At 45.5% G+C, this 13,730-nt stretch overlaps 1 protein-coding gene across 5 annotated transcripts in view; it reads right to left on the reverse strand.

Annotated features, from left to right (window-relative positions):
• Positions 1-374: 374 nt before the first annotated feature.
• Pcyt1a (phosphate cytidylyltransferase 1A, choline) overlaps positions 375-13,730 on the reverse strand; it is a 44,081-nt gene continuing 30,725 nt past the window's right edge. For 3 of the 5 annotated variants that reach the window (XM_087575285.1, XM_087575283.1, XM_087575284.1), the window contains exons 4-9: positions 13,012-13,128; positions 11,745-11,896; positions 9,063-9,141; positions 8,486-8,628; positions 5,301-5,489; positions 375-4,035 (exon numbers count right to left, since the gene is read on the reverse strand). In XM_087575285.1, the coding sequence (XP_087431411.1) occupies positions 3,829-4,035; positions 5,301-5,489; positions 8,486-8,628; positions 9,063-9,141; positions 11,745-11,896; positions 13,012-13,128 (887 nt within the window). In that variant the 3' untranslated portion in view covers positions 375-3,828. 5 annotated transcript variants of the gene reach the window in all.

Raw genomic sequence — 13,730 nt, forward strand, 5'->3', positions numbered from 1 at the left:
TGTCACTATTAAACCCGAATGTGTCGAAAGTCACCCTGAGCTTCTGCACAGCAGAATAAAGGGGAGAAGAGGACATAGTTGATGTATGGCTTATCTGATATGAGAATGGGAATAGACCTTAGCCAGGCACAATGGCACCAGCCCAGCTTCCCCACGCTAGGCTCTGCACTGGAACCCCTTCTTTCCTTAGGAGTTTCAGTTGGCTTTCGGGAGGTCTGAGGTCCCTTTGTGCCAGACCTTTTGAGTTTTCAGTAAGGATTGAGAACAGAAAATTAGGACACAAAATCAAAGGAACTGAGAATACAAATAAAAGCCCCCAATACCACACATATGTGTATGTCTGGTCAAAACTACAGGAAATTGAAACACCAGGCAAAAACGCGTGGCCTTTATTTGGCTAAATGACAAAAGCCAAAATAATTCTGCACAAAGCATTAGACAGTAACGTGATACACTGAACTCAGAGGCTAACTCCCCACTGACGCTGGTGATGTCATGGGTGACTCTTTCCAACAGTGTTTTCTGTTCAGGAGCCTCAAAGCTAAACGCCCGACCAACCAACTAACTGTTCAGAACAGCCAGTTTCTCCAATGGAGTGGAAGGTGCTCACGTCAAACCTAGTGAGACCCAGCTGGGGCCGTCCGAATGTTAATCCTGGCATTCCTGTTCTCTTCCCCAATCTCATGCCAACAAAAAGTTCTGGCAAGCTGAATATATTTCTTTTTTCTTTTAGGAGAGTTAACTTTTAATAGTTTAAGTCCAAGAACATGTCCTACTTATTTTGAAAAATAGAAGCTAGGGACCATTCTTTATCCCATGATAGTCTATTCTGTGAGATAAAACAATCATTGTTATGACTTTGAAAAATACCTTTAAAAATACTTATACTGGTATGCTTAAAAAAAATACCATTAGTCTTAAAACATTGTTGAGGAAGCTTTCTTTGAACCGTGCGGGTTCAATTTCGGCGCATCTATGCTGACAGAAATCTAGAAGGTATGGCTTGGGGAATTAAACCAAAGCAAGAAACAGAACGGACTTGGGAAAGGATTGAAAAGTTGATAAGGAACAGATCTCAAAGACAACAGGCCCCAGAATGTGAGTTACACAAGTGAAGACGGCTGGAGACAGTGACAAAGCAGTTGGAGGAGCCACTATGGAAGGGCGTCCTAGATAGCTGCTCAGATGTGCAGCCCCAAGAATAACTGAGGTGCTGCTGAGGAGAGTGACCAGAAAAGGTCTCTCAATCTTTCTCATCAGGATTTTTGCCCTCAACTCCCCCGTTCCTCACGTGAGGGTCTCTGGCTTAGCCCCAGGAGCAGCACTGGTGACCCAACTCTACTTTCTCTAAGTGGCAGCCTCGGTTTTCAGTCTCCGGCCCAGTATACGAATAAGCAAACTTCCTGTTCAGCCCGTGCCAAGGTTAACTGCTGCACTGGCTCCTCCTCAACCCCAGGCACAGGGCTCCTGTCTTCAGCCTCCTCATATGGTATAGAGGCTGTGAGGCCAAACAACTTACGGTTCCCCCGGCCCTTCCATGCTGCTTTCTTAGACAGACTGAATCACAGATCGAGCGTTACACAGCTTACCCACATGGTGCACCATCTCAACAGTACCTTTTTCTAGCACCAAGGAGCACACTGACCCTCACATACATACATGCAGCCACACCCCCAATGCCTTTGCTTATGTCTAAACTGTCTGAGTGTTAGGAGACAGTAACGGGTGAGTATTGAGCATCGGCTAGTCCTAGCAGGGAGTCAGCATAGACGCTCTGATGTCTGGGACTGTCTACTTGAGTGACTACATGGAGGAAAAAGTCGAACATGAATGGCTCCCTTTGCATTTCCACAGGCCACACCTGAGTGACACGCACTGAGAGAACAAGCAGGTGAGCGCCAGCAGTGACATCACCACCTCTGTATACCTGGGAGAATAAGGCAGAGAGAAACGGATCCCCAAAGAGAAGACTAAAGTAGAAAAGTTAAAATGAGCCATTCCGCAGTACATAATGTGAGAAAAGACTAATTTCAACAGGTTCAGAGAAAGGATCCCAGGCCAAGGCCATCTGGATCAGGTCTGAGAGAAAGCAATGCTTCATGAGGAGTTAGCAATGGCGTTTCCACAGGCCACTGGGACACCAGGGGGTGCCTCTTTGCCCCTCTCCTCTGCTCAGCTTTGCCTGGGAGATAGTTTAGAAGCCTAGGTAGTCCTGTTCTGCAGGCACTGTGTGGTGCTAGCCTCAGACCCTTAGGCAGTAGCACAGATTCCACTAGCGTGTGTCTAGGGAGGACTGAACAATGCTCACAGTCCCAGCACGGACCAGTGAGGAGGTACGAGGAAAAAGAAAATGTTTTCTTTGCTGAAAACACAAAGCTCCACCCCCACGAGGGGTATTTATGAGTGACAACTAGTAGGCCCTGGACATAAACAACTTTACCCTACATCCAGCTACAGGATAACTGATGGCCATGAGCTTGCTGGGCCATGTAGTGATATGGGGTGCCAGGGGCCGGAAACACCGGCTCCTGCCCAACAGTAAGTGCCGAGAGTCAGTACTCTCTGATTTCAAAGTCAACTTGTTTCCTCTTGGGGCCACCAGCCACAGGCAGGCAAGAGGGCATGACCTCTGTGTGCTAGCAGTTTTAACCCGTGCCTGTTGCTTCTGGAGGTGGACTGGAGGAAATCCCTGCTAGGTGCAGCTCTCGGAGCAAAGACTCCATGTGGTACTCATTTGACCCAAGGACATTCTAAGATGGTCAGAGGTTGAGGAGAGTGTTTCCAGGTGCTTTTGCCTGTGTGCTCTGTGAAAGTCTAAGTGCTGACTACTGCAATAAGCAGCATGGATCCAGGACGGGTCAAGTGCAAGCTGCAAACATTTACAAAGTATCCTTTGTATAAGCCGGACGTGCTGAGAGGGCAGCTGCAGGGAGGGACGTGAGCTCAGCAGAACTCAACCCCAACTGCTCTTGAGCCGGACTGACTTTCTCCCACTCCTCTCTCCAGTCACAGTAGCCCTGTGTCCCTTCCTTCACAGGAAGGATGCAGGAAAGAGATTGACAAGAGCTCCCGAATAACTGGGCAACAGGATTTGCTGAGAAGATGAACACAGTGGAAAAACTGCATCTGATGCTCTGTGGTTTGGGTCCATCCCCATCAGTGTCTTCATGGACCCCATTGGGTCCGACAAGAAACTCCTCTGGGAGTAAGAAAAGTCAGGCTCACAGCTCTTCCCCCCACAGCCACGCTGACACATGGGCCGGCAGGACACTCAGGGAATCTGGAGCTAATACGGCTTTGAGATTTTTTTAGAGACATTAAAATTACGATACTCTCCCCAAATTACCCAGCAGCATGGCTCCCTGTTTGAAGGACCTGGCAAGCCGCTTTGCTTCGGAGCAGAAGGCAAGCACTAGTGTTCAGGAAGAAAGGCCTCTGGGCACTCCACGCCTCCTTCTTCTGCCCACTCCTCAGGGGCAAAAAATTAGTTGTACTTACTATATTTGAAAGACTACTTTTTAAAAGAAATGATGTAAATGACAATCTCCCTGTCAAGATTACATGAGCAATAAACAGTAAAGCAACGTTCTGGGGAGGAAAGATGGATGCAGAGCAGGCTTCTAAGGTGTGGGCAGCCTCCGTGGTGTGGCTGAGAATGTCTCAGGCAGGGCATGGGCTGTTTTGGTTCCCCCGTTCCCAGGTCCTCTTGCCCCGTTTGTCTGTTCTTTGTAGATGTCCTTAGGTTTAGTGTTGGGATCACAAAATGGAATTCGACAGAGCTTCTGGAGGTGACGGGCAGGGGGAGAGAGAGGGAACAGGGATGAAAAGTTAGTCCTCTTCATCCTCGCTGATGTCACAGGTCACAGCCTTGCACCTAGAGAGACTTGCTGGGGAGGAAGATGGGGAAGTCTTGCCAGAGAAGGGCCACCGAAAGGAGGGGGAGGGGGAGCGCTCATGAGTAGGGCTGCTGCTGGGACTCTGCTTGGGACTGATGGCCTGCAGCATCCGACCTTTTCCCTCTTTCAGCATGTGCTTCTGGGGAGGAGACCAAAAGGAAGAGTTAGAAGATACCTACAGACCGCATGTGTCACTACTGGAGCCTCTGAAACCTCAAATTTCTATGGCTCTCCCGGCAACTGTTCCTCATTGCTGGCATCAAAACTATGGTCTCAAGCATACTAATCTCAAACACCCTGCCACTGACTTGTTTCCCTAGCCCCTACTGTGCTAACCGTGACTCCAGAAGACAGGAGGGCATAACTGTAGTCCTAGGCATTCTCCACCTGCTCACTGCAGCCAGCCTAGCCTTGACTTCCGTCAGAGGCATCCAAGGGCTAGTGTGCAGTCCAAACTCCAGCAAAAACCAAGGCTCACTAGTGGAATTCTTTTTTTTTTTTTTTTCCGGGGCTGGGGACCGAACCCAGGGCCTTACCACTGAGCTAAATCCCCAACCCCTTTTTTTCACTGCTCTCTTCTTTTTTTTTTTTTTTTTTTCGGGGGCTGGGGACCGAACCCAGGACCTTGCGCTTCCTAGGTAAGCGCTCTACCACTGAGCCAAATCCCCAACCGGAATTCTTTATTTGGTTTGAGAACGCTGTGCTACTCCTCAGGACAGATCCCCTCACTGGGGAACACGTAGTGGATCTTCATAGAGAGGAAGTTTTCTATCTGTTATCCATCTTCCTTCTCTTCAATATAAACCCAAAACATAGAGGTTGTCAAGGCTGATAAAACAGCTGACAAAATTACTAGAAGATATGTAACTATATTAGATAACTTCTTAATTTTGATGGTCCTTTCTGCGCAAAGATTCTCTATTTCTTTCTACTCCACAGCATTGTGATTCTCTTAAATTCACTTGTATATTGACTGGAGGCTGAAGCTATTAGTATCACAAGTTCAAGGCCAGCCTGGGCCACATGGGTAGCTCTAGGCCAGTCTAGGCCTCAAGGAGATCCTGTCTCAAATAATAAATAAATAAGCCTGGTGTGGTAGCACACACCATTAATCCCTGCAGTTGGGAGACAGAGGCAGGCAGATCAGTGTTGAGTTCTAAGCCAGCCTGGTCTACACTGCAAGTGTCAAGTCAACCAAGGCTACCTAGTGAGTTCTAGTCTCAAAAAATAATAAACAAATCAACCAACCAACATAGGGCTGAGGTTGTAGCTCAGTGGCAGAGTGCTTGCTAGCATGTGTACTCTGCCTGGGTTCAATCGCCAGTACAACAGAAACAGCAAAAGAAGAGAAAAGCAGCCCCCTTCCCTGGTATTCCCTCAAGTGTCAGGAAGAAAGGCTCCCACCAGCGCTCCTTCTGGACCAAACATTTCCAGGAAACTTCCAATGAACTCTCGGGACTTCTCCTCCCACTTCTGGATGAGGTCGATGCTCTTCTCCTCCACTTTCTGCACAAATTCTTTTGACTTTTCCTCCACATCTTTCACTTTCTTCTTTACCTTATCAACTCGTTCTTGCAAGTGGTATTTCTTTTCCTAGAACAAGAAACAAGTGGTTTTTAAGAATAATACCCAGGCTGGCCCGATGGCTTAGAGGGTGAGTACATCCTGTATTCCGGAGAACCTGAGTTCAGTTCACAGCGCGGGAACTTCTGAAGGCTCACACCTACCTGTACGTCCAGTTCTTGAGAGATCTGACACCTCTGCCCCACAGACACTGAACTCACATGCTCAAACCATAGATTTAAAAATATTATTTATTTAAAAATAATATTAATTTAAAAAATACCCAACTTTACCTACCAGAAAAGAGAGTTTGGCTACTGATACTGTTTTCAAAATAAAAAAAATTCTACTTTGCTTAATCTGCTCTGTGTTTATTTAACATAATAACAGGAAAGATCATCTCTGGACAACCTTCTATGACAGTGTGATAATTCAACATTGTAAACTCTAAGGGTGAGGGCAGAAATAGATTAGCATGCAACCAAAAGAAGTCAAGGTTTAAGATAAATCTAATAAAGCGAACTAGAAATATATCCAATATGGCTCTTTCAGATGGGCGAGTGCATGCACAAGATCACCACACAGCACTTCCAAGAAGCAGTCAATGTGCTAGACAGAGTCAAAATGGAAAGACTACATCCTTAATTAACCCACGATACTGGATGCCCTGTCACTAACTCATTCCATGACTTTAGGTAGACTGACTTTAATTACGTGTTGTGGTGTGTGTGTGTGTGTGTGTGTGTGGTCAACATCAGGTATCTTCTTTAATTAACCGCTCCCCCCTTATTTTTCTGAGATGGTCTCTCATTGAACCTGGCTCACTGAATTCTTCTAGGCTTCCAGGGATCCTTCTGTTTTGAAGGATGTGCTGCCACACCTAGCTTTTGACATGGGTGCTGGGGACCAGAACTCAGGTCATTACTTGCCCATAGCATCCACTCTACCCACCAAGCCATCCTCTCAGAAGTTCATGTTTTGCCTTTTATAAGCTGGAGATCTGCTTGCTCATTTGCAAAGTGACAAAAAGTTGGTCCGGCAAACATCCCTAAACATTAGTGTAAAGTGGTATAAGCACTCTGATGGAGAAGTAGTTCTGTCAAGGCTAATGTAAAGTACTACACTGTCTGAGCATGCTGCCACTTGCCAGGTAACCCCAGGACTCAGGAGGCCAAGGTAGAAGGATCACAAGTGCCAGGTCAGCCTGGGCTATAAACTGAGAACATTTATTACACAAAACAATGCAAAAAAAAAAAAAAAAAAAAGCTAGTTTCTTAATTTCTGTCATAAGGAAGGAAGAGGCCACCAAGTACAGCTTAGTGATACACGCAGCCCTTGGCTGCACAAGGTAAAGGGGAGAGAGAGAAGGAAGAGGCCACTAAGTACAGCTCAGTGATACATGCAGCCCTTGGCTGCACAAGGTAAGGGGGAGACAGAGAAGGAAGAGGCATCATTTGGGGTTTTCCCCTCTACTTTCCTTTATGTTACTGGTAGCTCTCTGTTGTCTGTGCACCTCATACTTGTGTGCTTAGCAGACCAGAAGAGAATCGTGAGCTGCCACGTGGGTGCTGGCTCAACCACAGATCTCACTCTCTATGCTTTTGCTTTTGTTTTATGACACAGTCTTGCTATGTAGCCTCAAATTTGTAATCCTCCTGACTCAGCCTTCCAAGCACTGAGCACACTTGACTCACCTACCTTTTTCCCTTGGTTTTAAGTCAGGGTCTCCTATGTAGCCCTGGCTGACCTGAAACCTTCAATCTGAAGTGGTCTTCCTGCCTTTGCCTTCCAAATTGTGGGTGATGGGATGGACCACTAAGCCCTATTCTGGTTTATCTAATGCTTTCAGAGAGCCGGGAGCAAGCAAAGAGTTTGGGTAAATAATTATTGCATACAATATAGTTATTAGGTTTGCTCTGTTTAAAGCAACTTTATTGAAGCATTATTTATATATACAATTTATATCTTTTCTAAAAGCCAATATTAATCAAAAGTACCTGTGTGGCTTTTCTGTGTTTGTTTTTGAGACAGGACTTGCGAAATACACCAATGTGGGGGAACCATATATAAAACACTGGCATCGAGGGGCTGGGGATTTAGCTCAGTGGTAGAGCGCTTACCCAGGAAGCGCAAGGCCCTGGTTCGGTCCCCAGCTCCGGAAAAAAAAAAAGGGGCTGGAGAGATGGCTCAGCGGTTAAGAGCACCTGACTGCTCTTCCAGAGGTCATGAGCTCAATTCCCAGCAACCACATGGTGGCTCACAACCATCTGTAAAGAGATCCGATTCTCTCTTCTGGTGTATCTGAAGACAGCTACAGTGTACTTATATATAATAAATGAATAAATCTTTAAAAAAAAAACACTGGCATCATTAGCCACACAGGGAAAGATCTGTAGTTTTCATCTTATGCTCAAAAGATCACATAATTTTTTATAAAAAGCAAAAGTCAACCACAGTTAAGAACCACTCTTTGATATAATGTGCTATATAATTTATACTTTTGTCTTTTTTTTTTTTTTTTTTTTGAGACAGAGTGTCATGTCCCTAACACTGGCCTCCAACATTCTGGTCCCCTTGTCTCCAGTCCCTTCACTGGAACAGGTGCATCCGTGCTGGGACTATAGGCAGGCATTTGTTAAATGCCTATTTGTTAAATCGATTTGTATATCTTTTTTTCCTTTCTTTTTTTAAAGACAGGATCTCACTGTGCAGCCGAGCTAGCCTGGCTCACACAGAAATCTGCCTGCCTCTGCCTCCCGAATGCTGGGGTTAAAGGTACCACTACCATGCCTGGCTTTGTTTAATTGTCCTTGTATCAATACGTTGACTTAGACCATGAGGACAGAAACTCCCTTTGCGCTCTACTCTTTATAAAGTGCTCAGCATGATGCTTCTCAAAAGAGACATGAGTTAGCTTTGGAGAGTGATAACCGCACAGCACACTGGAAAGCAGCCTAGGGCAGACAGCACGAGAAGCAACGTGTGCCTAAAGAGGCAGGGAGCTATGAGGGGAGGCTGCAACTCACATTGATAAAGCTGACATTGAGCTCCTTGGCAGTGTAGCCTCTCTGCAGGTTCCGTCTTGCATACACATCATAGTCACGGACAATGCGGGTGATGATGTCTGATGTGGAGATGCCTTCTGTCCTCTGTGTGGGAGCAAACATGCCTAAGGTGAAACAGACAAACGGTTGATGTCTTGCCACATCAGAGGCAGAGAAGAGGCAGGAGGGTCTCTAAGTTCAAAGGCAGCCTGGTCTACACAGTGAGTTCCAAGATAAAATTCATTCTTTTTAGGAAAAAAAAGCAGACTCTGTTATTACTCTAAGTGAAGTTTAGAGATCCTGGCACCCAGGGGACTGAATGAAAGACTAGAAGGAGGCACACACTGTCCAAATAAGAAAAATATGGAACTTGTCCTAAAATTAAGAAAAGTTAAAGAGATGATAAGCCAGGAACCAGCAGGTGCTGAGGCTATGCTCACTTACAACGTTGTCCACAGTTAAATCTCTCAGAACCCTGTTCCACTGTCAGCAGTGTCATGGCTGAATCTCTGCGATCGCCAAGACCCCGCCCAGTGTGGCTGGGCCTGAGCCCACTCACCTGCTTCCTTGATGTGCTTATACACATCGTCGCTCCCTGCCGAAGAGTAGGGGATATCGTCATGGGCGACGAAATCAATCTGAAAATAAGAAAACGATCATGTTAAACCCCAGGATAACTGCCATTTGCAAAGAACCTGCAAACATTCTTGAGCTCAGAAAAAGGGAAATTGGCAGGGGCCATGCCTCAGAACAACCTTTTCTCTGTACTTTCTGCATGGTTCATACATTCTACCATCTGCTCAAAAAACCTCAAAATCCACCAGTCTGATCATTTATGGCTTAGGGCAAACAGGTCTGCCAGTTTCTTCTCTAGCTATTTCTTTCAGGCCTAAGACAGTGCTACCTTCCCTCTGTATGGTCCGCATGCTGTGGTCAATGGGACAGGGGTTTCCGGTAAGCCAGAGCCTAAGAACAAGGGAGTCACCCTGTCCTCCCAGGTCTATAACAATGGGCCACATAAAGGCTTCTAAGGGGCTGGGGATTTAGCTCAGTGGTAGAGCGCTTGCCTAGGAAGTGCAAGGCCCTGGGTTCGGTCCCCAGCTCAAAAAAAAAGAACCAAAAAAAAAAAAAAAAAAAATATATATATATATATATATATATAGGCTTCTAAAAGCATGAAGGATGTGGTTACTGCTTCTCAGTTCCTGAGAAAAGGAAAATTTAAAAGTAACAACTAAATTCCTTTTACCAGAAAAGATATATTTATTCTTCAAAAAAGGGTAAAACCTAAAACTATGAAGGAGCGTCTGTGACTGTCTTGCTATAAATACATGTCACAAGACGAAGAGACGGCAAACCCTCACTTACTGGCTCCTTCTGGAAAGCCCATGAGCCTCTGCGAGTGTAATTACTACCCTGCCAAACCCACCCCCAGAGCACCTCCATCACCCATGACCAAGTTGACAGGACAGCAGAGGCAATTCTCAGCTGGAAGCAGGCTGTGTGGTTGAGATTTACTGCTTACAAGGGGGAAGGGGACGCTGCAAGTTCTCCAACACCCCACCCAGGCTGGCTGTGCTGAGAGAATAATGCTGCCTGTCACCTTTGGTGCCACTGTTAAGTGCCAATGGAGGAAAGCTAGGACTGTTCTGGTCTGCTGAGATGGCTCAGCGAGTAAAGGCACTGCTGCTGAGTTTAACTCCAGTTCTATCCTTCAGAGAACTGGTGCCCCCGAGTTGTTCTCTAACCCTTACCTGTGAGCTATGGCCCCACACACACAGAGTAAGTAAATAAAATGTACTAAAGGTCTGTCCTAATCCCACAGTCACAGTCTGTCTACACTGGCTCAGTCTCCTCGAGTCCTGCCTCAGAAGCACAGCAGCCCTCTCTGTTCCTCCCTGCCGCACTGCATAACTCTCCTGCAACAACCCCACACCCGTGCGGAGAGGTGACACTGTGCACACTGGTTTCCAAGCTTGAGGGTGTAATAGCTGGTGTAATAAACCCATGTCTTTCGAGCCCACCTTTGTAGAAACCATGCTTTATGTGAGAGAATTCAAAGGCCCCTGGGAACTTTAAAATAATTCACAATTCCTAGCCCCAAATCAAAGCTGAACGCAGACTTATCAAGGTAAGAAAAATGTACTATTTCCTAAAACATGAAGCTTTCCTCTTAAATTCATTTTTGTTTTTTAAAAGATTTTGCTTTTATATTTCATATGTGCATGAGTGTGTTGCCTGGTGTGTGTTTTTTTCAACACATGTGTTGTGTCTGTGTCCGTGGAGTCCGGGGAGGCCAGAAGGTGCTGGATCCTCTGGGACTGGAGCTGCACTCTTGTGAACTACCACGTGGCTGTTGGCAACCAACCCCAGTCCTGTGCAAGATCAGAAGGTGCTCTTAACACACTGGTCTCTCCAGGCTTTAAAGATTTTATTTTATTATTTGTGTGTGCATGTACATGTGTGTGTGTGTGCATGTACATGCATATACCGGTGCCTATGAAGCCTTAAAGACATTGGAACCCCTGAAGCTGGAATTACAAGCCATTGATGGGTGACTAGGAACAAATTCTGGTCTTTTGATAGAATACAAATGCTTTTAACTGCTGAGCCATCTTTCCAACCTATGTTTTTGAGACAAGGTATTTATTATGTAGCTCAAGCTGACCTCAAACTTGTGGTCTTCCTGCATCAGTCCCTTAGCTTTGGAATATAAGCATAATTTTTACATTTATTTTGTATGTGTTTACTTATTCATACATTTGTGCATGTAGGCCAGAGGACAACTTGTAAGAGTCATATCTCACCTGGACCCAGCATGTGGGCTCAGGGTTCAACTTTAGGTCATCAAGTCAAGCACCAAGTTCCTCTACCCGCTGAACCACCTTCCTAACCCGGAGAGATAAGCTCTGTGTGCACGGCTGGGACTGTGGACATTCTAAAGAGACTGCCAGGCCATAAGGGAGGACACAGCTGCTGAGTGGGGAAATGTTGTGTAGGCAGACAGTTCATCTAAGTCCTGTAACAGTGAACCTGGAGCACATTACTCAGCCTCTCTGCACCTTGTTCTCCGTGTGTTAATGGAAACAATAACTATCCCCACAGGGCAGATGTAGTATAAGGAGTAATGCTGTCATCATCTCTATATAAATAAAGCATGACAAATGGAAAACCATCCTTCTCCCCCAAACACTGAGAGGATGTTGGAACTAGAAATTAGTCCATGTGGCCAGTCTCTTACCCGGTGCTCCGCCAGGAACTCGGGCGTCAGAGTCCAGGGGGCGTTCCTCACCACCTCGTCTACGTAGCGGCAGTGCTGCACCGCGTCGTAACGTTCATTTTCGTTCATCACAGTGAAGCCCTTGAAGTTGTGCGTTAGCTCATCACTGCAGACTGGGGTCACAGCATCACAAAGTTGTAAGTCAAGGTCCCCTGTGTAACCCTCCTCGTCACCAACCTTTCCCATCTCCTACTTTCTAGGTCTGTGACAATGCCCACCCCACCCACATCCAGTATGGAGAAGAAGAATCTTCTGTATGTACTTCAGTCTGGGTAACAATGTTTTTCCTAATGTAAGACTAGATTTCGGTAACACTTGCTACAGTAAGGCTCACACTTACAAAAAGGATAATATATGGAACTCAGACCTTGACTTTGAAGTGAACCTGCTACGTATTTCTACACCAGTGAAGTTTTCAAAAATGTTTTATTGGCGCTGGAGAGATCTGAGCACTGGCTGCTCTTATAAACTACCTGAGCTTGATTCCCAGCACCCATGTGGTGGCTAACAACTGTCTGTAACTCCAGTCCCATGGTATCTGATACCTTCTTCTAATTTCCTTGAGCACCGGGCACACATGTGGTATAGAAACACACATGAAGACCAACCAACCAACCAACCCCACCCATATACATGAAATAAAAACATTTTTTTTCTTTTTCTTTTTTTCAGAGCTGGAAATAAAAACATTTTAAAGTTTTTTTCCTATTTTCATTTTATAAGATTGGACTTGACCATATAACATTTGCTTGGCAGATTTTCCTTCTGTTGATTCAAAACCGATGAGGCCAAGTCCAGAACCAGAGTTTTTAAGTAGACAACTGATCAGTGCTGCTCTATAACCATATATAACTGTAGACCCTCAGCTACGAACATAATCTAGGACCTCTCAGTGAGCCCGCTGCTGAGCTGTCCCACACAGACACATCATTCCTTTAATAAAAGAGACCTGGGCCAATGCACTCACACACACAGACAGGAGGAGATTACTCTTTTTCTGGATAACACCTCACGTGAATAGAGGGCTTCTCACCTCCCACGATTAGATATGTATTAGGGAAAGGGTTCTCACCTCCCACGATTAGATAGGTATTAGGGAAAGGGTTCTCACCTCCCACGATTAGATATGTATTAGGGAAAGGGTTCTCACCTCCCACGATTAGATAGGTATTAGGGAAAAGGTTCTCTCCTCCCACGATTAGATATGTATTAGGGAAAGGGTTCTCACCTCCCACGATGAGATATGTATTAGGGAAAAGGTTCTTTGCTTGCATCAGAGCCCGGGCGTGACCAGAGTGAAATAAGTCAAATATTCCATCCGCATAAACTCTCACAGGCCGCTCACCTAAATCCAAATGAAAGAACTCATTACAAAACATATTTACTCAATTCCTTACACCTGACACATTCAAACAGCGCTGTGTGACTCATTCTAACAGAGCCTCTCTTATTTGATGTTCTCTAGAGCCAGTCCTGGTGACACACACTTGTAACCCCAGCCACTTTGGAAGCAGAGGCAGGAAGATTACCAAATCCAAGGCCAGCTTGGACTACAGAGTTAAGTCAAGGCCAGTCTGGACAATTTTAAGACCCCATCTCAAAATAAAAAGTATAAAGAAAGTTTGGTATATAACCCTATTGTGATATATATTACACATATACATACACATATACACATATATCACATACACAGATACATTACATATACATATGCACATCTCAATGTACATCTCATATATGCATAAACAGTAGAGGCCTTGAATAAGGCCCTAAGTTCAGTGCCTATTTCTATAAAAAAATAAACACAAGCATAAGTTGTAGAGGGCCGCAATAACATTTGCCACCACAAGATGGCGCTGACTTCCACTGCGCCCCACGTGGAAAGCTGGGATAGTTTTCGCCATTACAAGATGGCGCTGGGGGCTGGGGATTTAGCTCAGTGGTAGA

This window comes from Rattus norvegicus, chromosome 11, assembly GCF_021556685.1.
Source record: "Rattus norvegicus strain SHRSP/BbbUtx chromosome 11, alternate assembly SHRSP_T2T, whole genome shotgun sequence".
Taxonomy (NCBI): domain Eukaryota; kingdom Metazoa; phylum Chordata; class Mammalia; order Rodentia; family Muridae; genus Rattus; species Rattus norvegicus.